This window comes from Sciurus carolinensis, chromosome 1, assembly GCF_902686445.1.
Source record: "Sciurus carolinensis chromosome 1, mSciCar1.2, whole genome shotgun sequence".
NCBI classification, from domain to species: Eukaryota; Metazoa; Chordata; class Mammalia; order Rodentia; family Sciuridae; genus Sciurus; species Sciurus carolinensis.
Window position 1 is genome coordinate 96021667 of NC_062213.1, and position 16059 is coordinate 96037725.

The window sequence follows — 16059 nt, forward strand, 5'->3', positions numbered from 1 at the left end:
CTTCCATGACTTTTTCCCAACCTACTATCCATGTGGAATTTTATTATTTTTTAATTTTTATTTATTTATTTATTTTTAATGGTCCTAGCTATCCAACCTAGAGCCTTGGGCATGCCAGGCAAGCACACTACCACTGAGCAACATCCCCAACCCTCCACAGGGATTTTTTTTGGTACCGGGGATTGAACTCAGGGTCACTCTGACCACTGAGCCACATCCCTAGCCCTATTTTGTATTTTATTTAGAGATGGTCTCACTTGCTTAGTGCCTCACTTTTGCTGAGGCCCCCTTTAAACTCTTGCCTCAGCCTCCCGAGCCACTGGAGTTACAGGTGTGTGCCACTGCCCCTGACTCCATATGGATTTTGATGCAGAAGTATAAAGGGATTTTTCTTATGGCTCAGTACACAAAGCACTTAAATATTTGAGGTAGGAATGACCAAACACATCTTCCTTCCACCCCATATGCATTTTGGGACTCTTTTTCTTTTTCTTGGCACTTAGTTTGTGTGAGTGTATTTAATGGTCCTGCACCCTTGCTGGACTTTATTCTAGTGAGGGTAAGGACAGTGTTTTAATTTGCTCACTGGTGTATCCCCAGTTCCTACACAATGTCGAGCACATGGTAGGATCTCAGTAAATGTTGGTTGAAGGTTGACAAATTTTTTTCCTTCTGGTTTTATAGTTGAGAAACTGATGTCTCTTCCAGCTGGAAACTTGGACCCCCACATTTCTGAGCCTTGAGCATTCTGCAGGTAGGAAGATGATATGCACAGTGAATGCTCTCCAAAATAAGGGGAGTTGGGAGTAATCAATTCTCACTTCTGCACCCACTTCCAGACCCCATAGGAGACAGACATTGATGGCTGGCGAGAGCGGAGCCTTTAATGAAAGATTAGTTGCAGGCCTGGACTGCTACTTTTGCGCCCTTGGTGTATGTTGAGGGAGGTGGGCAATGATGAGAATGTGGAGAGGGATAAGTGGGGTGAGGTGAAAGCAGATGAAGGGGCATATCTGGCAGGGGAAAGGGAAGGGCGCTGCCCACTGAGCTGTCTGCTCAACTGTTCTCCCAGAAGAAGTTGTTACAGGCCACTGTGAGAGCAGCCACAAGCACCACGTACTCCTGGAAGTCCACCTCCCCATCTCCATTCTCATCTAGCTCCTTCATCACCTTGTCCACAGCATCTGCATCCTTCTGGGCCTGTAGAGGAAGGAGAGGGAGAGGGCCATATGTATCAAAGTCAGGGACAAGAGGGTAGTCGAGGAGAGCAAGGCAGAAATGAGCAAGAGGTCAAACAGCATCTAATTATGGGACTCTTCTGCTTTCCTCCTGAAAACACTCATGGGCTCCTGTTGTCTACAGAAGAAACTTCTTAGCTGGAAGAGTTAATAATAACATCAGTTACCATAAGTTGATTGTCTACAATGTGACAAGCACTATACCAGAAGCCTTACAGGCACTGTCTACTTTAATTCTAATACAAACAGTATGGGGTCCTTTTTATTAATTCCATTCTGAATAAGAAACATTCATGGTTTTAGTTAAATATTTATTTATTTTATTTTATTTTGGGGTACTGGGAATTAAACTCAGAGTCACTTGACCACTGAGCCACATCCTCAGCCCTATTTTGTATTTTATTTAGAGACAAGGTCTCCCTGAGTTGCTTAGTGCCTTGCCATTGCTGAGGCTGGCTTTGAACTTGCAATCCTCCGGTCTCAGCCTCCCACGCTGCTGAGTTTACAGGTGTGCACCACCATGTCTGGCAGTTTTAGTTAAATAAATGTGCCCAAAGTCACAGAAAGTGTCAGGGCTGACATTGGATGTGGTGGCCCACACCTGTAATCCCAGCAGCTCAGGAGATTGAGACAGTAAGATTGCAAGTTTGAGGCCAGCCTCAGCAATTTAATGAGACCCTAAATGACTTAATAAGACCCTGTCCCAAAACATAAAAAGGCTAGGGATGTAGCTCAATGGTTGAGCACCCCTGATTCAATCCCTAGTACCAAAAAGAAAAGAAAAAAATAGTGGCAGGACTTGTTTCAGTGACTTGGGAGGATGAGGCAGGAGAATCACAAGTTTGAGGCCAGCCTCAGCAACTTAGTGAGACCCTGTCTTAAAATAAAAAATAAAAAGAGCTGGGAGTGTAACTCAGTGATAAAGCACCCTTGGGTTCAGTGCCCAGTACGGAATGTGGGAGAGGAAGAGAAAGGAAGTAGTAGGACCAAAATTTGAATGCAGTCTAATAAAATCTCACAGACATACATTCTATTGTATCTGAGGCTTCTTTGCTGCTTGCCCCCTGTTAACGTTTGCAACCTACTTCTCTTCATCCTCCATCAAATGAAACTACTGGATGTGCTCCACGTTCTGTCTCCTATGCTTTTGTTCATGCAGATATTTCCTGAAATGTCTTCATTTACCCTAGTCATCTTCCAGTGGAAGCCCATGGCTCAACTGCCACTTTTCAAGGAACCATCTTACTTCAGTCTGGTTATCAATCTCCAACAAACTCTTTCTGGCACCTTTGTTAAGGCTCTGGGTATTTCCTGGAGTTCATGGTTTATTTCCAAATGTCAGTCTTTCCCTTCTAGACTATGAACCTTATTGACGAACCTGTGCAAGACCTAGTACTTAACAGGTGAGCAGTAAACCAGAGCATTTTTATGTGACACAGGAGGACCAAGAGAACCTGGAAAAACCCAGGTGAAAGAGGAGGGGGATGATTGGACTGAGTTGGGGGTGGGGTGGGAAGAATGGCAGGGAGGTGCCCACCCCATTCCCCCACTTCTTGCCCATTCCACCCTGTACTCCCACTCCATGCTCACGTCCAGAAAGCCAGAGAGCTCGGTTTGCAGCAGCTCTTTTAGTTCCTTCTTGCTCAGCTTGTACTTGTCCCCCTCCTTGCCTGAGTGGGCGTGGAACACGTTGATGAGGGTCTCCATGGCAGTCTCCAGCTCAGAGCCCATTGCAGCAGTGCACCTACTCCAGCACACACACACCATAGAAGTGAGCTTGGGACCAGGCCCAGGGTATATGGGGTTCAGGTGAGGGGAATCCTCGGGCCTAGCCCTGGTTCCACAGCTCAAATAACCATGAGATGGGAGCCCCTCTGCAATCTATGTTTCGTTGAGATTTTACAATGTGAGGGTAAACCCAGCATAACTAAATCCAGACCTCTGTGTCCCTCAATCTGAACCCTAACCAAAGGGTTTGGGCATGGAGAGCAAGCAGCCAGAACTGGACTGACTCCAGAGGCCTGTAGTGGCTCCTGGCTGCCTGGGCAGAAACTGGAGGGTGGGGCAGGCTGGGGTGGTCACAGGACCAGGATGGCTTCTTCCGGCTCTATTTTTACCCTGGACCTTGCAGGCCTAGCACAACCAAGTTCTGCTGTTGGGTGGTGGGCTGGGGTCCCTACAACCTTGACTCAGGGCCACTGCAACAAGAACTGAATCTGGCTCCCTCCGTGAACCTAATGAAGAGTGGCAGCCTGAGTGGGCAGCCCAAAGCCTCTTGGGGAAGGGAGTCTGTTTCTGAGCTTCCTGCCAGCAACCTATCGGGGCCTTCTTCGGTCCTTCAAACCCCTTCTCTCTTCAACATATCATTTTGACTTGTCTGGGGTTTGCCTCCAGGTGCCTCCAGTTTGATTCCTCTTTGCAGAATTATCCCTTCCATGAGGTGCACGGTAGGAAGGGAGAAGAGAATGTCTGAGCCCTGGAGACAGGGCTCCCAGGGAGTAGGGGAGGAAGTCTGTAGACCTTGTCCCTGTGGTTGCCTTGCTGACCTCAGAGCCTGGTTGACGTGGGTACAGTGGGAGCAGGGGAATGGGGCTGGTATGTGTTGGAGATAAAGACTGAGTGCATGAAGTCTTTTGAGTTCAAGGGGCTGGAAGAGAGCAGGAGAAGAATGGAGGGGTCTGTTGGGGAGAGAAGACTGCCAAGCCAGGGAGCCTCTGTCCTTTGGCCCTGGGATAGTCAGGCCCTCTGCAGCCCCAGGGGGCAGCTCAGGTGTCTGGGATCAGGTGTCCCCATCCTTCCCCAAGACTGGGGGAGTGGACAATGGGCTCTGATCAGATGACATCCCAGCTCTTCAATTCGGCCCTTGTGAGTGTCACCTGAACTCCAGACATGAGAAGCAGTTGTCACAGAGACATGGGGGAGATGGAACCCAAGACGGGGCTGATAGAGAGGATAAGGGGGTGCTTGAGGGAGGGATGCTGGTGGCTCAGATACCAGCCCTATCAGGAGGGGCAGCTGGAGGTTGCCCCAAGCCCTCCAGCAGCATGGGATTTTATGTGGGGGCAGTTCTGGGAGGGGCCATAGGAAAACAAAGAGGAAATAATTTGGGGAAAGAGGGGAGGGAGATCTGGGCTGAGAAAAGGGAGGAAGACAAAGAGGAGATCTTGTGAAGGAAGAGTTGGGAGAGGACTCAGAACACTAGGCCCCTCTCTTCCTGATATCACGTGGCCCTTGCTCTGCCACCCCCAGACTTCCCTGGGACCTGGCTCTTGGCAAGGCTAGGCGAGGGTGGCAGAGACTGAGTCTGGAAGTGGGGGCAGGAGCAGCTGTTCTCTTCTATTATTTTTACCCCATTGGAAGCAAGGCAAGGGCTGTGTCCCTTCCCCAACAATGAGAGACTGAGGAGACCTTGGCAGGGGACTTGTGGGCTCTGTGTGGGAAGGGACTGCTGGCCTGGAAGCTAGGTGGTGGGCTCCTGGCCTCCCCATTCACTGAGCTCCCAGCTCTTCCTCTGACTTTCACTCACCTCTCCTTACCACCTTCCAAACTGTCTCCCGCAGATCCTGAACTGCCCTACTCTAATTCCTCCCAGACCCTCAGTGCACCTCAATGCCATCGTCTCCCCCCTGCTCTTGGGACCCCTCTGAAGTCCCCTTTCCCCCAAGCTGACCAGGCCAGGGACCTAGGCCAGGTTGGGAAGGATACTCACAGTTGGCCTGGGCCTGAGATTGGAAGCAAGTTCTGGACAAATGGACGAGGCTGCAGATGTGGCTCCTGGAGCTGTGTGAGGAGACCTGTCTTTAGCAGTCCTTCCCCCGCCGACCCCCCTCCCCAGCGGCTCCGCCCCTTCACAGACACCCAGTGGGGCAAGGGGCCAGAAGAGAACAGAGGCGCCCTCTGTCTCCTGGGCTGGAACAGGCTGCCCTGTGTCTCTTCCCTGGCCTTGGTTGCCTGCCCTCCCAACCCCCTGCAGGGTACCAGCAGCCAAGTACGGGAGGTAGGAGTTGGGAAGGGGGGGTTCCTGGGATGGACACAGATGTCTCACCCCCAGCTCTAAGCTGGCTGTGAGACTGAGCAGGGGAAGGGAAGGACTTTGCAGAGGGAGTCTTAGCCTGGGGCTTCTGTGTAGGGTCTCGCTCAGTAATTTAGTCTTGGGACTTCACTGAGAGCTTTCAATCCGGGGATTCTAATATGGGGCCTTGGTCTGGATCCTGTTTGTGATGCCTCAGCTTGGAGTCTTGGAGGGGGTCTTGGACTGCAGTGACCTTTGCAGCGTCTCTGCAGTGTTTTTCAGATTGAACCTCCAAGGGCTGAGCTCCCTTACTTTTTTTTCTTTCAGTTGGGATTTTCAATTAATTGTTGTCACCCCTAGCCCCACCTCCTAATTAGTTGTTGGGGGTGTGGTAGTGGTAGGGCAGCAGCCCCCAGTAAAGGAAGTAATAGGACTCGAGAACCCCTTCTGAGTGGGATCTGTCCAGGAAGTCCCCCCAAGTTAGGGAACCTGTGGGAGCGGGTTAGGGCTGCCGGGGCTCCCAGCCTGATGGCTAGGGCGAGAGGCATGAGTGGGCGGTCCCCTCTCTTCAGAATCGGCTGTGGAAACTTGACACCTCCGGGCTGGGGCGTGGCTCTCTCCTCCTTCGCAGGCACTTTTAAACCTCCGCCTAGAGGCTCCTTCTCGCAGCACCCCTTCTCCTACCCCTGGTGAGTCGCATCCCCTATAACGATCCTGGAGGGTGTCTGGGGATCCTTTTTTCTCCCAGGTCCCTCCCCCAGAGCCGGCTTAGACAGGGATTCAGGAAGTAGCTTTGGGAGAGCAAGCAACAGTCCCTGCAGGAGTGTGTGCGACTGTGTGGGTGGGTGAACGGAAATGAGAGGGATGAGTGGGCATGTCCCCTTCCTCCGCCTTCTGTCGTGCCCCCAGGGGAAGTGAGTGCCCTGACCGTGCCCTTGTGGGCTCAGAGAATCAGAAGAATCCTGTTCCTGGACCCTGTCAACTGGAGACAGGATTGGGAGGGTGTGTGGGGTCCTGGTCCCAGCACTCTGTTCAGCTGCGCCAGAGGAGAGGTAAGGTAGGGGATCTGTCCAGATTGAGCCAGCCCTGACCACAGCTGGGCCTATGCCAACCCTAAGCTTCTCTGCTGGAAAGAGTGACCAACGTGTGGGTGGGCGGACTGCAGGCGGGTGGAGACCCAGGTCCCCTGTAAACAAGCTTTGGAGACAAACAACCTCCTGACTCTTGAAGGCTGGGAGAGACAAGATAGGGCCTCCAGGACAGAAATCCCATAAGAGGGCTACCAGACTCAGGACTTCCAAGAAGGAACTGCAAACTGAAAAATCTCTCCCCAGATAGAGAGATGGCCACACTGATGGATCACCACAGAGGGTCTCCTTTTTTTTTTTTTTTTTTTTTTTTTTTGGTACTAGGGACTAAACCCAGGAGCGCTTCACCAGACTTTTTTATTTTGTATTTTGAGGCAAGGTCTTTCTAAGTTGCTTAGAGCCTCTATTAAATTGCTGAGACTGGCTTTGAACTTGCCATCCTCCTGCCTCTGCCTCCCTAGTCACTGGGATTACAGGCACCTGCACCTGGCTCACAGAGGGTTTCTTAAAAAAGGACCTTCAGAAGCCAGGTGTGGTGGTCCATCTTCAGGGGAGGCCTAGGCAAGAGGGTGACAATTTTGAGGCCAGCCTGGACAATTTAGTGAGACCCTGTCCTCCCTCAAAATAAAAAAAATAAAAAGAGCTGGGGAATGTAACTCAGTGATAGAGCACCACTGGGTTCAATCCCCAGTACCTTCCCTTCCCCCCACCGCCCAAAAAATGAAGGATCCCAGATTGTGAGACCCACAGAAAAAAAAGTTTTCTGGGACTAAACTTAAATTGAGATACTGTTGCCTGGTCCCCTGTCCCAAGCTCAACCCCTGTATCCCCCCTCTTTCTTATAATGACACCTCTAGGCAGAGGCCTGATGTAGCAGCACCAAGGCAGGAACACTGACCATTATTAGATCCCAGACTCCCTGACTCTTCCCCCTTTGCTCCCTCACTGTCCTGCAGGTCAGCTGTGTGAGCACATCACTCTAACCCCAGGGTCCTCATGGCAGCTGAGCCACTGACTGAGCTGGAGGCGGCCATCGAGACAGTGGTTACCACTTTCTTCACCTTTGCAGGGCGGGAAGGCCGGAAGGGCAGCCTCAGCATCAATGAGTTTAAGGAACTGGCCACGCAGCAGTTACCTCACCTTCTCAAGGTTGGTGGAGGTCTCTGGGACTGGAATTTTGTGAGACAATGTTTGTGGGACACTGTGTATATGAGGTGATACTGTGGAGTAGATAATGAGACCACAAGAAAGGATGTGAGGCCAGGCTTGGTAGTGCACACCTGTAATCTTAGTGAGGCAGGAGGATTTCAAGTTTGAGGCCAACTCGGGCAATTTAGTGAGACTCTGTCTCAAAATAAAATAACAGGGGTTGAAGGTGTAGGTCAGTGGTTGACGGAGTCAATCCCCCAGTACCTCAAAAGAAAAAAAAAAAAAGGATGTGAGTGATTGCATGTGTACATGGTTCTGGGTTTTTATGTCTGGTGTGTGTGTGTGTTCATGTGTGTGACTAGGTAAGTAAAGATACTGTGTTTGTGCAAATGCGAGTGTACAGCTGAGCTCTTTGCTTCCATTAAAAGATGCTGTTTGATTCTTGTCTGTTTGTGCCCCTCTGGTCTCATTTCCCCAGTATAGGACTGAACCCAGAGCTGGTTTCCAGAACTTCACAGACCCTAAGAGCTAGAAGGAAACCAAGAGAAAACATGAAACGTGGTTAAGACTCCTCATTTCATATATGGAAACTGAGGCCCAGTAGTGGGAATGGGATTGTCAAAAGTAAAAACACTGTTTGGCACGGTGGTACATGCCTATCATCTCAGCAACTTGAGAAACTGAGTCAGGAGAATCTTGAGTTTGAGGCAATTAGTGAGATTAGCAATTTAGTGAGATCCTGTTTCAAAATTTTAAAAAGGGCTGGGGGTGTAGCTCTATGGTAGAGTACCCCTGGATTTAACCCCCCAGTAACACACACACACATACACACAAGAAAAGAAGACAGCCAAATTCATGGAGTCCTAGACTCTCAGTGTAGGAAGGCTTGTAGGTAAAATCTGTGACTATTTCTCACCATCTTGCTTTTCATCTGTTTTTCTGGATCCTAGTCTCTTCTTCTTCTGAAGATCCCCCAGCTCCTTGGAAGCTGAGCTACCAGCTGCCTTCCCTCCTCCTTCTTTGTTTCTTTTTGCAGTACTAGGGATTGAACCCAGGGACCCTTTTTATTTTTTACTTTGAGATAGGATGTTATTAAATTGTCCAGAGTGGCTTTGAACTTGTGATCCTCCTGCCTCAGCCTTCTGAATAGCTGGGATTACAGGTGTGCTCACAGTGCCTGCCTTCTGCCCTCCCTACTGTACTTCTTATATCTTTTCAGCTTTTGGCTCACTGTTTTTCTTCTCATCATTGCATCTGCTGTTGTTGTTGTTGTTGTTATTATTATTATTATTATTATTATTATTATTATTATGGTACCTGGGATTGAACCCAGGGACACCTAACCACTGAGCCACATCCTCAGCCTTTTTACAAAATATTTTATTTAGAGACAGGGTCTTGCTGAGATTTTTTTTTTTTTTTTCAGTGCTAGGGATTGAACCCAAGGTCTTATACTTTCGAGGCAAGCACTCTACCAACTGTGCTACATCCCCAGCCCCAGGGTCTCGCTGAGTTGCTTAGGGCCTTGCTAAGTTGCTGAGGCTGGCTTTGATCTCAAGAGCCTCCTGCTTTATCCTCCTGTACAACTTGTGTGGCTGCTGGCATTATTTTCACTGGCTTCAGTATCTATACAGACAACTCACACTACACCCAGGTCTTTCAGTATTTTTGCATCCTCATTTCTAAAGATCTGTCCTCCTGTATCTCAGCATCCCACTCCTCTGCTCACTGTCCTCCTGTATCTCAACATCCCACTCCTCTGCTCCTGCTTCATTACCAAATCCAGCATTTTGATTCCACTGGGACCTTCAATCTCTCTCTTTCTCTCTTTTTTTTTTTTTTTTTTTGTTGTTACCCAGAATTGAACCCAGGGGTGTTTAACCACTAAGCCACATCCCCAGCCCTCTTTTTTAAAAATATTTTTTTTAGTTGTCAATGAACTTTTATTTTACTTATTTATATGTGGTGCTGATATTCAAACCCAGTGCCTCACATATGCTAGGCAAGTGCTCTACCACTGAGTCACAACCCCAGCCCATCCCCAGTCCTTTTAATACTTTATTTTGAGACAGGGTCTCACTAAATTGCTTAAGGCCTCGCTAAATTGCTGAGGCTGGCTTGAACTCTTGATCCTCCTTTCTTAGCCTCCTAAGCAACTGGGATTACACGCTTGTGCCACCATGGCAAGTGGGACCTTCGATCTCTTGACCCATCATTTTTTTCACTTTCCATCATCATCTCTCTTCATTTCTCTTCTTCATGTTCCAAGCTCATGTTCCAAGACATTATTATAATATTTCTCCTCAACCCCCTTGATTCTCTCTCTGTCCCATTTGGCAGAATCCCATCCCTGGTGAAATCCAACATTTCACCTACATTAACTTGCGGTTATATCTATCATCTGTGCCTATACTTGGATAGCTGAATCTGGCTGGAGGAAAATGCACAGTCTAGTTGACTTGTCTCATTTTAAATCAGCAATCATAGACTCCTGGGGGACCCTTAGCAATGCCTGGCAATTCTATTGTGTTTCCCTGAATGATTCATTTAGCAGCGCTTTCAGGTGATTATATCAAAACTTTCCCTCCCTTCTCAAACTCCAGTGCTTCTTTCCACATTCTCCCTCTCACTGAGAATTTTCTCATGAAGAAAATAAGAGTCATCAGGAAACTTCTGTGTGTTACCCTCATCCTCAAATCTACTGCTCAATCAGCACATAATCTGCCTGCCTTCCTGTTCACACAAATAATCTGTCTTAGCTCTTCCACTGGTGCCCTGGATCCCATCCCTCTCACCTACTTTAAAGACTTTCTTCTTGCAATTTTTGCAATGATCGCTTCTCTTTCTTACAACATCAAATTTTCCTTCTCTACTGGGTCATTTGTATCAAGTTTTTTGTTTTTTGGTTTTTTTGATGTTGTTTTTGGTACTGGGGATCAAACTGAATGCATGCCTTTTTTTTTTTTTTTTTGTACCAGGGATTCAACCCTCGGGGGTTAACTACTGAGACACATTCCCAGTCCTTTTTATTTTTTATTTTGAGATAGGGTCTTGCTAAATTGTTTACAGTGTTGCTAAACTGCTGAAGCTGGCCTCTAACTTGTGATCCTCCTGCCTCAGGCTCTGGAGTCACTGGAATTACAGGTGTGCACACCATGCCCAGCCTGGGGTCTCTTCTACAAGGGCACTAATCCCATTTTTGAGGGATCCACCTTCATGAACTAAATTATTTCCCCAAGGCTACATCTCCTAATACCATCACATTTGGGGTTAGGATTTTGTTATGGATTGGATCTGGAATGTATTCAAAGGTGAGGCTTTGGAAAGTGATTGGATCATGAGAGCTCTAACCTCATCAGTTGATTAATCTATTGATGAGGTGGGACCTAGTTGTAGGAAGTAGGTCACTGGGGGCAGGCCATGGAAAGGTTTATCTTCTGTGTGGCCTCCCACCCCCCTTCCTGGCTGCTATAAGCTGACAGCTTTAACACATCCGCCCTTATACCATGATGTTGCACGTCACCTGAGGCCTGAAGCAGTGGAGCCAGCTGTGGACTGAAAACTCTGAAACTGTGAGCCCAAATAAATCTTCCCTCCTCCAAGTTGTTTGTGTCATGTATTTTGGTCACACAATAAAATGCTGATAATACAAAAATTTCAACATGATATTTGCAGGGACACAAAATTCAGTCCATGAGGGGCTGGGATGTAGCTCAGTGGTATGTGTGCAAAGGCCTGGTTTCGATCCTCAGTTCCAAAAATAAAATGACCAAAAAAAGTAACAAATAAACAAACAACCCAACCAAAAAGATTGAGGGGTCTGGGGATGTAGTTCAGTGGTAGAGTGCTTGCCTGGCATGCATGAGGTCCTGGGTTCAATCCCCAGCATCTCCCAGAAAAGAAGGGGCTGGGGATATATCTCAGTGATAAAGAACTTGGGCTCAATCGCCCATACAAACAACAACAACAACAAACAACTAAAATTCAGTCTATGAGAATGTGTGAATATAATTGTAAAAAAATTTAAAAATGAAAAAATTTCCAGTGAGTGAATGAATGAATATGTCTTTTACTTATTGTTCAACAAATAGCTTTTTAAAAATGTAACAGTGCATATAGGATATTTTCCCATTAAAGGAATAACAGACTGTCCAGGGTAGGTGACGCAGCCCTGTATCCCAGCAACTGGGGAGGGTGAGACAGGAGAATTGCAAGTTCAAAGCCAGTCTCATCCATGTAGTGAGGCCTTAGTTGAGACCCTGTCTCAACATAAAAAATAAAAAAAGACCTGGGGATGTGGCTCAGTGGTTAAGTGTCCTGGGTTCAATCCCTGGTACCAAAAAAAAAAAAAAAAAAAAAAAAAAGAAAGAAATGATACACTGTATTCCATTCGATAGGTCAACACAAATTTACGTAGCCAGTCCTCTGTTGATGGACATTGCTCTTGTGTTAAATTTTCCTGTTAGCAAACATCTTTGTATATATATCTTTATATATTTGAGGGAAAATAATTACATTGGGTTAAGACCTGATAGTAGAAATATTAGGTCAAAGGGCATGTTCATTCTTAATTTTTATGTATGTAACCAATTTGCCTCCCAACAAGACTGTACCAGTTTACGTGGCCACCCCCAGTGCAAGAGAATGCCTGTGTCTTTACCCAAAGTAGGTATTACCAAGCTTTTAAGTTTTGCTAATGTAACACGTGAAAATACTATCTTTTTTCTGATTTATACTTCTTTAGTTCTGAGCGAAATACAACATTAAACAATAAAATTGTGGTGGATATGTTTATTGCTCCTGCTGTTGACTGCTTGTTTCTTTTTCTTTTTTTTAATCAATGGGCTCATTATAGACTGGGGAGGCTAAGGCAGGAGAATTACAAGTTCGCAACCAGCCTGGGCAATTCGGTGAAACCTTGTCTCAAAGTGAAAAATAAAAAGGGCTGGGGACGTGGCTCAGTTGTTCAGTGCCCCTGGGTTCAGTCCTTGGTAAACCCCCCACCCCCCAAAAAAAAGTAAATAAAAATAAAGATAAAAAAATAAATGAAAAGGACTGGGAATATAGCTCAGTGGTACAGTACCCCTAGCTTCAATTCCCAGTATCACAAAACTGAAAAAAAAAAAAAAAAAGAACTTGATTAGCTCTCCTATAAATTAGCTTTATGCTATCTGGAGATTTGGCAAATCTTCTCTGCCTTCATTCAGATGTTGATTTAAGCATCAGACTCTCTTGAGGCATGCTTCTCTGGTTTGATATTGACCCATTACTCAAAAATCAAGTTTTTTATTGTGATCGTCTGGTAATATATCCTTTTATCATGAAGTCTGCCTTATAGTATCCCTGGGTTTCACAGGCCCATCTTGAGAGTCTTTATCAAGGGCCCCTAGGAAACTAGATACCCTGTGTCTTTGCCATTCCCTGATCTACAAGGTACTGGCCCAACCTGGATACATGAGAACACATAAGGGTTATACAAATGAGCAGCTACTACTATGAGGGAGGTGGGTGGCTGAGAAGGCTCTCAGGGGAGTCGGGTTGGATCCATCCCAATAAGGGCTCTCTGAGTATTATTGGGTAAACCCATGACTGACGCAATAGTGTGCTAGAGCCAGCTTTTACCTACTAGTGAGAGCAGATTGTGTGCATCTCTTTCCAACTCTGTATTCAGTGACATATTTGTAGTTTATGATAAGCCATGCTTGGAGTATTTGTACCAGGGCAAACAAACACAGATCAGGCCCTTCCACTTCTCTCTGCTGGTGTTCTTGAAGTTGGGACTCCAGGGCAGTACAGGCCTGGGCCTGCACCCTTTTCCTTCAGGTGAGGGGCAAGGGTTGTTGCTCTCTGAGGGAAGGGCTCTCAGAGAATGGTAAGCTGGAAATTTTTCCCTTTCTTTCTATCTTAAAATCCCCCCAGTTTCTAACCCTACCTTTCCCTTTTGCGTCCTCAGGATGTGGGCTCTCTAGATGAGAAGATGAAGAGCTTGGATGTGAATCAGGATACAGAGCTCAAGTTCAATGAGTATTGGAGACTGATTGGGGAGTTGGCCAAGGAAATCAGGAAGGAGAAGGCCCTGGAGATCCGGAAGAAGTAAAGCCTGCTGGCCAGGATGGGGGTGGGCAGGGTAGGACTGGGTGGGGACAGGCAGAACCCCATCAATTCCCCAAATAAATCTCCCTTGAAACACAAATGTTTCTTACATCCCATACTGATTTCTTCTCTTGAGACCAGGGAGTGGGAAAACTGTCCTGACCTGAGGGCAAGTCTGAAAATTATGAGCTCCTTGAGTACAGGGAGCATTTATTCATCTTCAGTTATTCCACAGCATCTAACATGAGGTCTTGTACTGATTAGGTGCTAAATGAATGAATGGTTAGGCTGGGCATGATGGTGCACCCCGATTTGGGAGACTAAGGCAGGAGAATTGCAGGTTCAAGACCTGACTGGCAAAAAACAAAAACAAAAACAAAAAAACAAACCTGACTGGCAAGGCCCTGTCTCAGAAGAAAAAAATAAGAAGAACTAGGGATGTAGCTCAGTAGTAAAGCACATCTGGATTCAATCCCCAGTACCAAAATAAGAATAAAAACTTAAAAATTAAAAAATAGATATGTAAATAGATGGTTGATGGATGAAGATGTGGAAGATACAGAGATCTGGGGCTGGTTTCTATCCCACCAGGTACCTCCTGGCACTCAGTTGCATATTTATAGCTCCCAGTTTTTCCCCATCCTGTTCTTGGCGTTTGTCCCCGTGATGATAATGATAGAAATGAACAGGTGTCATTTCTAGATGTCATAGCCTTATGCCTGACGTAAGGCATAAGGCTAAACATGTTACCTACATTATTTTAGTTAATTTTTGCAACTTTTTTTTTTTTTGGTACTGGGGTATAAATCCAGAAATACTTAACCACTGAGCCACATCTCCAGCTCTGTTTATATTTTATTTAGAGACAGGAGTTCACTGAGTTACTTAGGGTCTTGCTAAGTTGCTGAGACTGGCTTTGAACTCATGATCCTCCTGCCTTAGCCTCCTGGGATTACAGGCATGCGCCACCACATCTGGCTAATTTTCACAACTCTTAAAGAGTAGATTGTATATTTCTTTTCTTTTCTTTTTGCAGTACTGGGGATTGAACCTAAGACCTCACACTTGCTTGGAAAGCCCTCCACCACGGGGCTACACCCCAGCCCTTTTTATTGTTTATTTTGGGACATGGTCTTGCTAAGTTGCCTAGGCTGGTCTCAAACTTGTGATCTTTCTACTTAAGCCTCCTGAATTGCTGGGACTATTGGTGTGTACTATTGCACCCCACTTGGTAGGTAGTATTTTTAAGTCTTATATTCAAAATGAGGATATGAGCTTGGGCTCAGAGACTTGAGAGACTGAGGCAGGTGGATCACAAGTTTGAGGTCTGCCTCAGCAACTTAGTGAGACCCTGTCTCAAAAAAAAAAAAAAAACACTGGGAATGTTGCTCAGTGGTAAAGGCCCCCTGGACTCGATCCCCAGTACAAAAAACAAAAAAAGAAAGAAAGAAAGAAAAGAAAAGAAAGAAAGAAAGAAAGAAAGAGAGGTTATGGATATTTAGAGAAAAGAATCCCCAGAACTGGGTTGAAATTCCAGAGCCTCTGATTTACCAGGGTCCTTCTCTGGATGGGCACTTGGGAACACTAGACCTCAGTTCCCAGACTCCCTCCACAGCAAGGATGAAGCAGGAGGAGGGACTAGTGAGGTTCAAGGTCATGGAGTGAGGGTGCAGTGATACTGAAGAAAGCAGAACTTTTGGGGACAGTACTTCTGCGTTCCCTATTCTTATTGACTTGAGGAGCATGTGGTTTGCTTTACCAGCCACCAGAGAGAGCAGAGGCGGGCCAGTGCATCAGGACTGCCTCCTAGGGCTGTCACTGCTGTACCTGCAGGTGTCCATGTGGGGCAGCTAGTAGTCCAGAAAAACATTCAGGCTGAGACAAGCTCCTGATTCATAAACTCCAAAATGATCCCTGATGAAGACTTCACATCTAAGGACCACGAGACAGAGACCTCAGAGTGACTCCCTGGCTGGAGGGGCCATTGGCAAAGACAGTCCAGAGGGTCTTCCATGGGGGGGGGGGTGGGCTCTCACAGTGAGACATTCTATGAGGGACCTCAGACTCCTCGGAAAAGCTCTGAAATGGAGAGACCCTTGAAGGGAGTCCTTGAATTGAAGTCCTTTGGAGGAACTCTCCAAGGAGACCCTTGTGGAAGTGTCTCTAGTTACAGAGGGCCCCTGATTAAGACTCAAGTTCAGGGGAGCTCCAGAAGTTGACACAAGGAAGGGCACTGGGGCGTGGGCTCTGATCTCAGAGTTTGGAAAAGGAACCCACTCTGTCTTTGCCCTGATCCACACAGAGCCTGCTGCCTTTTCTTGTATTCCCTCCTCATGACTTTAGGTTCCAGGACCCTGGGCCTGGGCAGGTAAACAGGGACATTTGGATTGGGCTCAGTTCCCAGAAGTACAGTGAAGGTGTACCTGAGGTGACCTCCTGGGCTCTGGTTTAGAGGGCAGGTATTGCTATAGAGCTGGTG

At 46.9% G+C, this 16059-nt stretch overlaps 2 protein-coding genes and 1 non-coding gene across 6 annotated transcripts; 2 read left to right on the forward strand and 1 right to left on the reverse strand.

Moving 5' to 3' along the window:
• The first annotated feature begins 692 nt into the window (after window positions 1-692).
• Window positions 693-13687, forward strand: S100a13 (S100 calcium binding protein A13). 4 transcript variants are annotated; one of them, XM_047543876.1, is made up of 3 exons: window positions 693-754; window positions 7295-7487; window positions 13441-13669. In XM_047543876.1, the coding sequence occupies exons 2-3, from the start codon at window positions 7335-7337 to the stop codon at window positions 13582-13584; spliced, it is 297 nt and encodes a 98-aa protein (XP_047399832.1). In that variant the 5' UTR covers window positions 693-754; window positions 7295-7334; the 3' UTR covers window positions 13585-13669. The 4 variants fall into 4 exon arrangements, with proteins under 4 accessions (XP_047399832.1, XP_047399826.1, XP_047399823.1 ...); XM_047543870.1 differs by lacking the exon at window positions 693-754 and adding an exon at window positions 5281-5939 and having other exon boundaries at window positions 13441-13665; XM_047543867.1 differs by lacking the exon at window positions 693-754 and adding an exon at window positions 6014-6302 and having other exon boundaries at window positions 7408-7487; window positions 13441-13687.
• Window positions 863-5090, reverse strand: S100a1 (S100 calcium binding protein A1). Its single transcript, XM_047543883.1, has 3 exons — window positions 4948-5090; window positions 2829-2982; window positions 863-1200 (listed from the first exon to the last, which is right to left on the reverse strand). Exons 2-3 carry the CDS (start codon window positions 2967-2969, stop codon window positions 1057-1059), a joined length of 285 nt encoding a protein of 94 aa, XP_047399839.1. The 5' UTR covers window positions 2970-2982; window positions 4948-5090; the 3' UTR covers window positions 863-1056.
• On the forward strand, window positions 11310-11381 carry Trnaa-ggc (transfer RNA alanine (anticodon GGC)). The gene has a single exon. It is a non-coding gene; the product is annotated as a tRNA-Ala (tRNA).
• Window positions 13688-16059: the final 2372 nt, after the last annotated feature.

Bases quoted from the DNA above. Each gene is read 5' to 3' on its own strand.
- S100a1 (XM_047543883.1), bottom strand. From the start codon at position 2,969: ATGGGCTCTGAGCTGGAGACTGCCATGGAGACCCTCATCAACGTGTTC. The intron at 1,201-2,828 runs GTGAGCATGGAG...CTTCCTCTACAG, and splicing joins AGCTCTCTGGCTTTCTGGAC to GCCCAGAAGGATGCAGATGC.
- S100a13 (XM_047543867.1), top strand. From the start codon at position 6,125: ATGTCCCCTTCCTCCGCCTTCTGTCGTGCCCCCAGGGGAAGTGAGTGC. The intron at 6,303-7,407 runs GTAAGGTAGGGG...TCACCTTTGCAG, and splicing joins TCAGCTGCGCCAGAGGAGAG to GGCGGGAAGGCCGGAAGGGC. The intron at 7,488-13,440 runs GTTGGTGGAGGT...TTGCGTCCTCAG, and splicing joins AGTTACCTCACCTTCTCAAG to GATGTGGGCTCTCTAGATGA.